The sequence below is a fragment of the Pongo abelii genome, chromosome 11 (assembly GCF_028885655.2).
Source record: "Pongo abelii isolate AG06213 chromosome 11, NHGRI_mPonAbe1-v2.0_pri, whole genome shotgun sequence".
Taxonomy (NCBI): domain Eukaryota; kingdom Metazoa; phylum Chordata; class Mammalia; order Primates; family Hominidae; genus Pongo; species Pongo abelii.
The window spans coordinates 85,409,484-85,424,266 of record NC_071996.2 but is presented as its reverse complement, the minus strand read 5'-3'; the positions used below and the strand labels follow the sequence as shown (position 1 = coordinate 85,424,266).

General features: G+C 36.8%; 1 protein-coding gene across 2 annotated transcripts in view; it reads right to left on the bottom strand.

The window, feature by feature from the left end:
* DNAJC10 (DnaJ heat shock protein family (Hsp40) member C10) overlaps window positions 1–12,450 on the bottom strand; it is a 64,805-nt gene extending 52,355 nt beyond the window's left edge. The window contains 6 exon segments of one of the 2 annotated variants that reach the window (NM_001133268.1): window positions 90–172; window positions 6,676–6,726; window positions 8,526–8,688; window positions 10,405–10,754; window positions 11,623–11,679; window positions 12,212–12,450. In NM_001133268.1, the coding sequence (NP_001126740.1) occupies window positions 90–172; window positions 6,676–6,726; window positions 8,526–8,688; window positions 10,405–10,608 (501 nt within the window). In that variant the 5' untranslated portion in view covers window positions 10,609–10,754; window positions 11,623–11,679; window positions 12,212–12,450. 2 annotated transcript variants of the gene reach the window in all.
* Between the last annotated feature and the right edge of the window lie 2,333 nt (window positions 12,451–14,783).

Genomic DNA, 14,783 nt, shown 5'->3' with positions numbered 1-14,783 from the left:
GATTACTATTCATAGAAAAAAAATTCTAACATATAAATTGCAGATCAATTAGAAATAAAATTAGTAATGAGGATGTGAAAAATACGTACTGTGGGAGCTAAATCATGGCAGTGTGAACAGCCTGGGGAGTAAAAATTTACAAACCACAGTTCTCCAGAATTAACAGCAGCATCTAAAAATACATAAAATGCAAACAACTTAGAATTATTTACTAAAGGTTCATGCATATTTTAGTTAAAAACTTTTTGTGGAGATCAGAATTTTAAAAAGTCATAAAATTTTCATATTGTCTTTCTCATTTTCTGTGCAATTTTTTCTATATCTTCTACATAAATGACATTCTTAAAAAATTAAAAATCTTTTTTCCAAAAGAAATATTTCAAATGTCAAACCAACAATAGCTTTTTAAAAAAACTCTCCTACGTCCATACTTGAAAAAGAAGCAGCCTCAAACTGCAAGATAAATATGGCCATAAAGTTGTAAAAAGTGACGGCACAAGAAATAGCAGCCAAACCTCACATAAGAGTTTGTGTGCATGAAAGAAATAAAGAAGACAAATAGTGAGAGTGACTGAGATTTAAGCTCTTCTATTATATGCAGCATAGGTTAAGTAGGTTTAGTCAATTCTGACAGCTACTTTAAACTCTGAAAGAATAAAATAAGAGACCTACATAATACAGTAAGGATTGAGGGGATTAAATTTAATCTAAGCCCTAAATAAGACATTACCTTGGAAAATCATTTTGTTTGAAAAGGTTGAGGTTTTTAACAATTCAAAACATTAATACATATTTGCTAAAATTACAGATTTGAACAACACATAATATCTAGCCAATAGTACATTTTATATTTTATCTGTAAAATGACCTGATGCAAATTACAAATTTTACTCCCTTAAAAAATTTAACATTGTAAAAATGTGCTTTCACATTCAAGATAAAAAGGCGAGGGTAATCTGCTTTTGGTTAAAGGATTTCCATGTAATTCCATGTTAAAATTTGTTATTATTTTAAAATAAAAATTTCAGAAATTACAGTAAGACATTAAATCATACATGGTATTCTAAATATGTGCAACTAATTCAGGCTAATTAGAAACAGGTGCAGGACTCAGTGTTCACCTACATTTCAAGTATAAGACAGACCTGTGGGAAAACAGTTAATCTATACAGGCAAAGTGTGTAATTCAGGACTATCAGCTGTTCTTTGGCAATGTTTTCAAAGTCTGGCAAATGACCATTCTATAGAGGTTGTCAAAAAAATTGCCATATTGGTTTAGACCAGAAACCAGTACAAATTTAGGTAAAAATATTAACAGAATTAATGCAAACTTTAATGAAAGAAGGGATTATCTTATCAGCTATAAACAAGTAATGAGGTAGTTATTTTTATATAAAAATAGCAATAATTACACAAGGTATTACTGTTCGTAAGTCTTAAATAAAAATATGCTGTAAAACAAATTTGAATGGTATTTGACACAAAACCTTGCTCGTAGCAAAAATGTCTCCTACCCTGGTAACTGGCATACCTCAGATATTGCAGGTTTGTTTCCAAATCACACCATATATCACTATAAAGGAGTCACACAAATTTTCTGGTTTTCCTGTGCATATAAAAGTTATATTTACACTATACTATACTGTATTATGTAATAGCATTATGTCTAAAAAAAAAACAAAAGAATGTACATAATTAGAAAATAGGCTGGGCGCAGTGGCTCATGCTTGTCATCCTAGCATTTTGGGAGGCTGAGGCAGGAGGATCACTTGAGCCCAGGAGTTTGAGACCAGCCTGGGCAACACAGCAAGACCCTGTCTCTATAAAAATAGCTGGACATGGTGGCACATGCCTGCAGTCTCAGCTAGTCGGGAGACTGAGGTAGCAGGATCGCTTGAGCCCAGGAGTTCAAGGCTGTGGTGAGCTATGATCCTGCTGCTGCACTCTCCAGCTGGGGTGACAAACAAACCAAGGAACAAAAAATAACTTTATTGGTAAAAAATGCTAACACTAACAGTCATTTGAGCCTTTCAGCAAGTCACGCATGTTGTGATGTTGATGGGTGCTGACTGATCAGGGTGGTGGTTGTGTAAGGCTGGGGTGGCTGTGGCAATTTCTTAAAATGAGACGACAATGAAGTTTGCCACACTGATTGATGTCTCCTTTCCTGAAAGATTTTCTCTGAGGCATGCAATGCTGTTTGATGGCATTTGACCCACAGTAGAACTTCTTTCAAAACTGGAGTCAAAACTGGCCTCAAACCCTGCTGCTGTTTTATCAACCAAGTTTATGTAATATTCTAAATCCTTTGTTGTCATATCAACATTGTTTACAGGATCTTCACCAGGAGTAGGTTCCATCTCAGGAAACCACTTTCTCTGCTCATCCATAAGAAACAACTCCTCACCGCCCCACGGTGAGATTATTATAATGAGATAATTATATTATAATTAATCATTATAATGAGATTGCAGCAATTCAGTCACATAATCAGGCTCCACTTCTAATTCTAGTTCTCCTGCTACTTCTATCACATCTACAGTTACATCCTCCACTGAAGCCTTGAACCCCTCAAAGTCATCCATGAAGGCTGGAATGAACTTCTTCCCAACTCCTGTAACACTGATATTTTGACCTCCTTCCATGAATCACAGATGTTCTTAATGACACTAGAATGGTGACTCCTTTCCAGAAGGTTTCCAATTTACTTTGCCTGGATCCATCAGAGGAATCACTATCTATGGCAGGTAGAGCCTTATGAAATGTATTTCTTAGATAATATGACTTGAAGTCGAAATTACTCCTTGATTTATGGGCTGCAGAATGGATATGGTGTTAGCAGGCATGAAAAAAAAGTCCCAGATAGCATCTTCTTCCAATGGAAGGCTGTCTCATTTACATACAGAATTTGTTGTTTAGTATAGCCACCTTCATCAATGATCTTAGCTAGATCTTCTGGAAAACTTGCTGCAGCTTCTATGTCAGGACTTGCTGCTTCATCTTGTATTTTGATGTTATGGAGATGTCTGTTTTCTTTAAACCTCATGAACCAACCTCTTCTAGCTTCAAACTTTTTTCTGCAGCTTCTTCATCTCTCTCAGCCTCCATAAAATTGAAAAGAATTAAGGCCTTTCTCTGGTTAGCCTTTCGCTAAGGGGATGTTGTGGATGATTTGATCTACCCAGACCACTAAGACATTCTCTATGTTAGTAATATGGCTGTTTTGTGTTCTTATCATTGGTGTGTTCACTGGAGTAGCACGTTTACTTTCCATGAAGAACTTTTCCTTTGCATTTATAATTTAACTAGCAAAAGAGGCCTACCTTTTAGCCTGTCTTGGGTTTTGATATGCCTCCCTCACTAAGCTTAATCATTTCTAGCTTCTGATTTAAAATGAGAAATGTGCATCTCTTCCACTTCAACACTTAGAGGTCACTGTAGTTATTAATTGGCTTAATTTCAGTAATGTTGTATCTCAGGGAGTAGGGATTCCCAAGAAGAGGGAGAGAAAAGGGAGAAGGAAGAGGGACCAGTCAGAGTAGACACAAAAATTAAGTATGCCATCCTATGGGCGCACTCCAAAACGATTATAATAGTAACATCAAAGATCACTGACTGCAGATCACCGTAACAGACAGAATAATAATGAAAAAGTTTGGATACCAAAATGTGACAAAGAGACATGAAGTGAGCACATGCTATTGGAAACACGTTCAGCTGACAGACTCGCTTGACATAGGGTTGCTAAAAATCTTCAATTTGTTAAGAAAAAAAAGGGCATTATCTATGAATTGCAATAAAGCAAAATGTAATAAAATGAGGTACACCTGTACGTTGTCTTCACAGAGCACTTCTCTTATTTGCCAAGTTCCCAATGATTGCTGAGTAATAAGAATAAAGTTAAAATATTTTTAATACTGTATCATCACAGCTCAATGGGATGTTGTGCATAACAGTGACCCAAAATAATTACATTTCAAAATGCAACTTTCCACTTCTAAACTATACAACTACAGCTACTGTCTGTTAATATACATACAACTCCAGTTAACAGCTTCTGTTAGCAAAGTAAAATGTAATTACTTTGCCTGTAATGTACAGATCAACTGTTTTCCCACAGGTCTATCTTATACTTGAAATGTAGGTGAACACTGAGTCCTGTACCTGTTTCTAATTAGCCTGAATTAGTTGCACGTATTTAGAATACCATGTATGTTTTAATGTCTTACTGTAATTTCTGAAATTTTTATTTTAAAATAATAACAAATTTTAACATGGAATTATATGGAAATCCTTTAATCAAAAGCAAATTATTCTCGCCTTTTTATCTTGAATATGATAGCACATTTTTACAATGTTAAATTTTTTAAGTGAGTAAAATTTGTAATTTGCATCAGGTCATTTTACAGATAAAATAAAAAATGTACTATTGGCTAGATATCACATGTTCAAATCTACAATTTTAGCAAGTATGTATTAATGTTTTGAACTGTTAAAAAAAAAACCTCAATCTTTTCAAATAGAGTGATTTTCCAAGGTAATGTCTTATTTAGGGCTTATATTAAATTTAATTCCCACAATCCTTACTATATTATGTAGGTCTCTCATTTTATTCTTTCAGAGTTTACAGTAGCTGTCAGAATTGACTAAACCTACTTAACCTATGCTGCATATAATAGAAGAGCTTAGAAGGCATTTGCTTGTTGACTTTCTAGAGAGCCAGAAATGATAACATCTGCTTAGCAGAAAAATGCCTGGGAAAGCTTACTAGAAGGTCCTTCTCTATCATAACAATGCTCCTGCTCATTCCTCTCATCAAGCAAGGTTAATTATTTATGAATTATCTCTGCAGTTTTGTGGCTGCAATTTATCTTGAACTACCATTTGGGGTTCTATATGAATTATTAACTGTTCTTAAGCTTTTCTGCATAGTGACACATCTGAAAAAGTGTGAACCCATATATAATGTAACTATCAGTGAAGTCTCATTCTAGGTAGACTCATGGATTAGTAAGCTTGCAAGTTTTGTTCAGTTTCTCTATCTGTAATTCCGATGTTTTCTGAACCATTGGTACACAAAACACTTACTGATGTATTAGGAGATGAGAGACAATAAAAACCACACAGGAACAGCTATAGGTTTATATAACTCACACAAGAGAATTATGATTCTACCAGCTTGTGACATGAGCATTAATTCTATTAACAATCCAAATGAATCAAATTGTCTTATTTTATTTGCAGAATATAGGGAAGATATATTTTCTATTCACTTAGAACATGTTCAAGTGTTCACCTAGAAGGCTTTTAACAAAGTAACACATTGAACAGCTATTTTGTATGTGGAGCTCACCAGCATGATGTAGAAAATAAGATTAAAATGCCACCCTTGGCCAGATGTGGTGGCTCATGCCTGTAATCCTGGCACTTTGGGAGGCCAAGGTGGGTGGATCGCCTGAGGTCAGGAGTTCAAGATCAGCCTGGACAAGATGGTGAAACCCTGTCTCTACTAAAAATACAAATACAAAAATTAGCTGGGCGTGGTAGCGGGCACCTGTAATCCCAGCTACTCGGGAGGCTGAGGCAGGAGAATCGCTTGAACCCAGGGGACAGAGGTTGCAGTCAGCCAAGATCGTGCCACTGCACTCTGGTCTGGGCAACAAAGCAAGACTCCGTCTCAAAAAAAAAAAAAACAAAAAAAAAGCCACCCTTGCTTAGAAGGAACAAACTGTATAAAATCAAGTAGCTGTAATAAATTTTTAACGATAATAATAAATGAAAAACTTTATATAAATTTATACGTATTTTTTGCGACTGGTATGCTATTTTAGCTTTCTTTTTTTTTTTTGTGGTGCCATCATGGCTCACTGCAGTATCAGCCTCCCAGATTCACACGATTCTTGTGCCTCAGTCTCCCAAGTAGCTGGGATTACAGGTGCGTGCCACCACGCCCAGCTAATTTTTGTATTTTTAGTAGAGACGGGTTTTCCCCATGTTGGCCAGGCTGGTTTCTAACTCCTGATCTCAACTGATCCACCCGCCTTGGCCTCCCAAAGTGCTGGGATTATACAGGTGTGAGCCACCGCACCCGGCCGTATTTTAGTTTTCTAAATTAAATACAATTGTGATAAAGCAATATAAAATTGAAATTTGATTTGAAGTTTAATTTATTGCTTTGAAGCAGAAAAAATAAACCTATTATTACTGTATAAAGGATGAAAGTATAAGAATCTATTCTGGTATACAATTTTCTAAAATGCAATGGAAAATGCAGAACTGTATTTTTATGGCCATTTTCACACAAAGTTGCCAATCAAATTAAATCTACTTCCAAAATAACTATACCTTTATCCAAAACTCTAAAATCAAAAAGCTCTGAGAAGTTTTGCTGTAAGTTTGTAGCAAGCTCACTTGGCATCCAAACCTGATCTGAACTGATTTTTAAATTTCTTTTATTTAGTATATATACTTACACATTTTGCTACAGAAATATTAATGTTTCTATTATGGTACACTTCCCCACATTCTGCTAGAAATATTTAAGATACAGTATATTATATTACTACTGTTCGAAAATCCAAGATTTCTAAATTTCAAACATATATATATCCCCAAGAGTTTTAGATGAGATCGAACTTGTATTAGTTTTATAAAACCTTAAGCCCACAAACTTACCAAATTCTCTTCTTTCCAATGTTATGATTTCAGGATCATCATCATAAATACCTAATTTTAAAAGTATATAAAAATTATAAAATCAAAACTTCACCATATAAATTGCCACATAAAAATAGATTACTCATTTTAATCATCAAAAAAATCTAACTACTATATTAAATCTCAAACTTAGAAAATATGCAACAACCTAAGTGAAAAAAAGTAAATAATACTATCAATATATTTAGGGTGATCTAAAGATATTAGAATTCTGATATGGACTCTCATAGATGTGTATGTGGTAGTTCCTAATATTCACATAATTTTACATCCATATAAAATTTATATTATGGTTTTAAAAATAATTACAGATTCAGCAAGGTGCAAAAATATAGACTCTTGTGTACCTTTTACTCACCTTCCTCTAATGGTGACATGTTATGCAGCTATAGTACAATATCAAAAACCAGGAAATTGAGAGTGGTACACTGTTAACTAGACTACAGACCTCATTCAATTTTCAGATTATATGGTCTTTAATACATGGTATCATGTTAGAATACCTTCTGCTAAAAAGCTTAGAGTATTTGCAGAGGCAGACACAAATATTTAGTAAATATAAATTTTTTAGGCTTTGTGGGATGTATGGCTTCTGTCACAACTTCTCAACTCTGCTCTCGAAGTGTGAAAGAAGTCATATATATTATGTAAACAAATGAACGTTAATTCCATTCCAATAAAACTTATTTATAAAAGCAAATGGCAAGCCAGATGTGGCCTATGAAATGCAGTCTGCTAACCCTTGATATAGACTATCAAGGTGTAGAGAACATACTTGAAAATACTATTTTGAAAAAAAAAATTATATTTACTAAAAGCAAATCCTCCAGATATAAATTTAAAATACTTTATTTAGTCTAATACAGAAGCATATCCAGTTCTTAGCCTGCATTTTCGGTTAATTCATGACTAGGAGAAACACTGGGTCTCTGAACACACCTTCCTGCCTTGATTCCTGTGTGTTTACAATCTCTCTTCCTTGGTTCCTTTACTTTGTTTCCTCCTTCCACCTTATTTTTTCCTTCATGTTTAAGAAAAAAAACACCCTTCGTCCTTCTCATATGGAACCTTTATTGATAATGTTTCAAGGTATTGACCTTAATGTCAACCGAAGGCCAAAACACCTTAAAACATCAATAACATCCTTTCTTGGAAAATGTGATGCTCTAAAATATATTGAAAGAAATTAATATTATTCAATACTAAAAAATACTGAAAGAAATATTTAACTACCCCTAATGCAAATATATAGTCATACATCACTTACTAACGGGGACACATTCTGAGAAATGTGTTGTTAGGGAATTTTGTTGTTGCAAAAACATCACAAGAGTGTACTTACACAAACCTAGATAGTATAGCTTACTACACACCTTGGCTACAAACCTGTACAGCATGTTACTGCTGAATAGCGTAGGCAACTGTAACACAATGCTAAGTATCTTTGTATTTAAACATAGAAAAGGTACAGTAAAAATATGGTATTATAATTTCATGGGACCAATGTCCTACATACAATCCATTGTTAAGTGAAATGTCATTATGCAGTCCATGAATGCATATTTTTTATTAAATAGCAATCCTTATTTTAAAAGTATTTAACAAGATTTGACCAATACAGCTTCATATCTGTACAGATCATCTCTGTATACCAACTGACTTTCCTTTTAAATTTCACTCCCACAGCAAATTAAAAGGAGCTAATCAAAGTGACGCATCTTAAATATATAAGCTAAGTGGTGAAACAGAATTCACTTTTCTTTTACTCAGATAAAAAATATTTCAGAAGTAATATCATATCACCTCACCAAAATCATAACGATAATAGTTCCAGCTTTCATACTGGCCACCTTGATTATCCTCAAGTCCCTTTTCTCCATATTTGTCATACTTTTTCCGTAGATCTTCATCTTTGAGTACTTCATATGCTCTATTTATTTTTAAAAAATCACCATGTGCATTTGGGTTATTCTGTTAAAAAATATTAGATATAATACAATTATTTCAGATACACAATCCAAGTTTCTTCAGAACATATATGTAGGTTTAATTAATCTAGTAACTTCTGGGAGACCACATACCAACATGAGGAGGGGTAATACAACATGACATGAGTTACCATGGGTTGAAATGAAGTATTTTTTAAGAAACTATAATCTTCAACAGCAACAACAAAAAAGAGTAAGAAAAGTAATGAAATAATTGACTCTTCAAAAGGTTGACAGATGTTATCAGACCATGTGAGTTATTCTTCCTAAAAAATGCAGCTGAAACTAATAAGCCTGTTGAAACTCTTAATTTCATAAATATTTATTACTCTTTTAACAATTATAAATCAATACATTTGTAGGTTATTTTTCTATTTGAGGTAAAATCAACTTAATTAAAAAAAGGATGTGCCCCAATCTATCAGATAATTACATAAAAGCCAGTATCAGAAAACACCCCAAAATCGATCCCAGTACTTTGGGAGACCGAGGAGGGTGGATCATTTGAGGTCAGGAGATTGAGACCAGCCTGGCCAACATAGTGAAGCCCCGTTTCTACTAAAAACACAAAAACTAGCTGGGCAGTAGTGACGCACGCCTGTAATCCCAGCTACTCAGGAGGGTGAAGCAGGGGAATTGCTTAAGCCTGGGAGGCAGAAGTTGCAGGAAGCTGAGATGGCGTCACTGCACTCCAGTCTGGGCAAGACAGTGGAGACCCTATCTCAAAAAAAAAAAAAAAAAAAAAGAAAACAATCCAAAATTGGATCAGAAATATTTCTTCCTTGTTACTGTGTTTCATAAAATTTGTTTCTGAAGGATGCTTTCATTTAAATAATACTCGGATGGTAGAAGGTCTACTATCTTTTATATGGAAATTTAAAAATCATTATTTGAAATTTTAAAGAAAAATTAAAAAAATAAAAATCTTAAACAGAATGTGGATCTCAGGAAAAGATAATCAACTAAACAATATTTAAAGAAATATTGTTTCTCTTGCTCAGCTTTATGCAATGAAATAAAATAATCCTATTTTAAAACTTCTACCTAGAAAAGAGAAAATCTTAACTATGGCTTCTCCTTGTTAATGATGAACGCTAAATCTCATTAAGAAATAATCAAATAAATTACAAAAACACCATAAAATTAAAATGAACTTAGTTTTGAAAGGTTTACATTAATAAGTACATAAATATTTATGACTGGCATTATATTCAGCTGCTGTCAAGTATTAATTCATAAAACTCTCTCTGGTTTGTGGACTTGTGCACAGAAGAAAACAGTCAAAGTTAAAACATGCTATTATTAGCTATTACTTCTATTTTTAGCAAGTCATACCCTCTGAGTTTTAAAAAAATATTTTTTGTTCCTGTTCTAAAATACTTGATCTTAACCTACTTTAATACAAAAACTACTTCAACTACTTCACGGATATTATCGTTTTTGGGGTTAATGTCTTTAATAGAATTGTTGGAAAATCGTCTACAAATTAAGAGGGAACTGAATTTTTGGTACTGACATTCCTTCACGGGATCCTAAATAATCCAGAACATTTTGGTGCTTTTGTTTCTAGCATACAAGTTGAATTATAATTTTGACATGTGATTATTCTTAAGCATTTGATCATTTAAAGCAATTTAAATAAATATCAAAATGTACCAAAAATATAATCAAATATTTTTAAAAACAAACGTTTACCTACCGGGTTTTTATCAGGATGTAACTTCAATGCCAATTTCTTGAAAGCTTGTCTTATTTCTCTACTGCTTGCAGTTTTGGATACTCCAAGTAAACTGTAAAAATCCTGCTCTGTGCCCACTAAAATGGCCATATACACTATCAGAAAACAGAGAATGATCCTTTTCAAGTCTCTGATATAGTCATCTTTACTTAACCAGACTCCCATTCTCTTTCTTATGCAAGTTCTGATTTAAGTGAACATTAAGATTCACTGTTGGTTCCAGTTGATGTAATATGCAAATTTGAGAACTTCTGTCCACATTACTTCAAGGGTGAATCAAGCATCACAAATCTGTCCCCAAAAATATTAATCTAAAAAAGAAAAGCAGGCAGTTAAAATACATTTTGAACTAAACAATAATAGCACAATTTATTTATCAAAGAACATGGTCAGCAATACAATCTCCATTAAATGGCAAATCAGTGTGAATGCCCCACGTTCTATTTTTCACTCTTTCTACATCCATGTAGCTAGATTTGTGAAATCACTGAGGACAGAAGATAAAAGGTCATGAGTTGTAGTAAGTAGCTCGCACACACACCCTCGGCAATTTATACACTGAGAAAAGACCTCTGACAAGCATCAGAACATAAAGGTGGCAATAAGCTACATGTCCTTCCTCTTTCTACCCAGTTATAGCGTTGTCTTTAATACCTCTTCCTTTTAGCTACTTCTTTACCTCCTAAAGCTGTCTAATTTTCATTTTCAGCAGAATTCACTTGTAGGAAATGTCCTTGGGAGGGACTAGAAGGAAACATAGGGTTCTTTACTTCTCATATAACCCTACCAGAAATGACAGTGAAGTATATTGTTATAACAGACAATCTACACAGCAGTCGATCTTTTTCCCGGAGTTTTCTCAGAAGGTGCTTATACTAAATTTAAGTAGAGGCCATTTTTTAAAAATAGTAGAAAAATAATTGTAAGTTACCAGTGTAATTTTATTGCAAAGTTCATGTTTGGTGTAAGTAGAAACAAAACACAAAAACAGAAGGGAATCGGTTATTTAGACATACTCTCTGCAGGGCAAAAACAATCATTACTTTATCATATCACATTTCAACCACTGTATTTTACTTCCAAAGATCTCGTAACGCTTTGAAAAATCTAACGCTCCTTGCACCTCATTTCTGTTTTTCATTTAATCCTAAATGTCTATTTTAAAATTTTTCTCTTTACCTGTGAATGGTCTTCAGCTCATTTCTAATACTTCCTTTTCATTCCACAAAAATATACCTTTGAAAAATATAATGATGTAGAGATTAACAAGTATCCAAACCACAAAACAACCATCAGAAAAAGAGAGGGCATAGTCTCAATTAACACTTCGGGATAAGATGTTTCTCGCCCAGGGGTTGTTCTCAGCGTGGGTGTGGCCGAACTGCCCGTGGCCCGAGCTACGGGGCAGGTGGAAGCGCCAGGTAAATGCAAGGCGCAAGCTTTTGCGTTGCCATCACTGCAGAGTGGGACAGGGGAGAGGGGGAAAGATGAAGACAAGGGGGAACGGGGCTGTCAAGTGTTGCTGGTGTCTGAAGTCTCAGGTCGGACTCAGGGAGAAAGTGTAAGTAACTGAGAGGGAATCGCTGGGCAGAGGAAGGGTGGTATGGATAACAGGGAGGAGGAAGGTGCGGAGCGAGAACACAATGCCCAGGTCGTAAGAGCGCACAGGAAGGGAGGTTCAGGCGCTCAGCCACTCCGCCCCTCCCTGACCGGAGGGCCCAGGCCACCACCGGCTCCAGCAAAGCCCTGGCCCCGGGCCCATGCCCACCTTGCCATCGCGGGGTCGCTTCCTGTAGCTACTCCCCCATCCTCAAACCCTGGCGGCGGACCCCGCCTGGCCGAGCCCAAGCACCGCGTGCGGGAGAGAAGCACACGCACTCTCCGACCGCCCAGCCGCGGCGCACGGGATGGGTAAGGTCCAGCCACACCAGCGACTACTAGCGCGCGGCCGGCACCGGTCGGCTCCTCACGCGCCGGTCTCCACGGCGAGCCGGGGCGGAGCCTGGCGCGGAGCATTGTGGGAAAGGCGTGGAGGACGCTGCCTGGGAGACCCGCTGCGGGCCTAGCGGGCGCGGCGGCGGCGGCGGCGGGGTGGAGAGGGCGGTGTAGGTTTAGGTTGACGTGGCGGTGTGCGCGGGATCCGGCTCCGGCTCCGGCTCCAACCCGGAGCTGAGCGAAGTGCCCTGGCCAAGCAGCCCGCGCCCCTTCACCAATGCAGCCGGCGCCTGCCGCGGGCGGGGACGGTGGATGGCGAAGCCCGCCTCTTCCTGCTTCCGTTGCCAGGGTGACGGGGAAACCCAGAGGGCGGGTTTTGGGGTTGAGCTCCCTGAGAGTCTTTTAAAGGGAAGACGGAGCTTTGGAGGATTTGTATGGGTGATGGGTGGGTGAGGCCGAAAGGCGAAATTTGGCGGAGAAAGGAGAACTTGCCTGAAGCGACACTGATTGCAGTATCAGGCTAGCGGACTGAAGAGGCAGTAGGAAACTTGAAGGAAATTAAAACATTTACAATTTTGTGTAAGCGTGTGTATCAACGAGCATTTGAGACTTCTACAATATTTTCTGGATTCTGAGTCATACAAGCTAGAAACTGGGGAGTTATCGTTGTTCTCCTCTCTTACCTTGATATCCTACTGCTACGGTACAGAAACTGCATTTTGTGCCACAGCAATATAACAATTGAAGTGGTTATATTTACTACATTTTCTATATTTAAAAGAGAAAACCGAGCCTAGAGGATACCTGCTTATAACATCGACCCTAACATGAAATAAGTTGTGATTGGTAACAGTTTCGGGGAGTAAATCAAGTGTCAGCTTCTAAAAACTTGGAAGACTATACAGGATCTATGGCTAAGCTAATACGTGGTAGGAAAGAAGAGGAAGTAGAATGAACAAAGGCAAACATTAGAAGCAGCCTGATATAATAGTAGTTAATATGTCTCAGGAACTGGTCTAAGCACACAAGTAGTAACTCATTTAGTCCTCCAAATAATCTTACAAGATAGTGGCTACCATATCTATTTCCCATTTGAGGAAACTGAGGCAAATATTTGAGAGCTGAGATTCACATCTAAGCAACCTGGCTTCAGAGACTGTGATGTTAAGCATTATGACACAGTGTGTAACCATTTTGTTACACACTGTAACAAAATCTTAAAAGTAAATTGAAAAGCAAACAGAAAACTGGAAGATGAAGCAGGGACCAGATCACAGACAGGTTTTTATGCCAAGATGAAGAAACAGATTTCTATCTCTTAGGTGATGAGGAAGCTTTTAAAAAAGAGACTGAGATTGTATTTTAGATCATCCTGGCAGCTATTGGAGAGAGGATGCAAAGCATACAAAACTGGAGAAAGAACAGGAGAATGTTAGACAAATAGGGTAAATGCTTTAAGAGGTGGTGGGCCGGGTGTGGTGGCTCACGCTTGTAATCGCAGAACTTTGGGAGGCCGAGGTGGGTGGATCACTTGAGGTCAAGAGGTCGAGACCAGCCTGGCCAACATGGTGAAATCCCATCTCTACTAAAAACACAAAAATAAGGCAGGCATGGTGGCGCACCCCTGTAATCCCAGCTACTCGGGAGTCAAGAGAATCGCTTGAACCCGGGAGACAGAGGTTGCAGTGAGCCAAGATCACACCACTGCATTCCAGCCTGGGTGACAGAGCAAGACTCTTGTCTTGGGGGGGAAAAAAAAGTAAGAGATGGTGATTGGTTGGATATGGGAGATAAAGGAAAGATTTAAGGTTAACTTCTGACTTCACATGGCTGAATACTACCCACTGAATGAAGATCTGTTTAGGGAAAAGATAAAGGATTCTAACTTGGACATATCTAGTTCAAGGTTACTAGATCATATCTTAGTGAATATACCCTGCATAAAACTCATAGGTGATGTCTAGATTGGAGAAAAAATAGTAGAAAAATCATTAGATCACCCAAAGAAAGTGTGCAGAATCAGTAACGTTGTGGACCAAAGATTAAAACCTTGGGGAATTCTAACATCAAGAATGAAAGCACACACAGAAAAAGAATCTAAGCTTCATGAAGGTGGATTTTTGTTCATTTTATTTACTGTTATGGCTCCAGCTGTTCTTACTATATGGTAGGTACTACATAAATATTTTTTGAATGAATAAACATTAATTTGAGAAATAGGCTGAAGAAGAAGAACCCATACAGGATGTAAAAAAGAGATGATCTGAGATGGGCAAAAGGAACTAAACATCAAGGAAGTTAGAGTGAGTCAGATAAGATACTGACTGCAACTTGTTAATTAGGTTTGGCAATTAGGAGATTATAGGGACCTTAGTAAGCACAATTTTGGTGGATGGTAAGGCTGG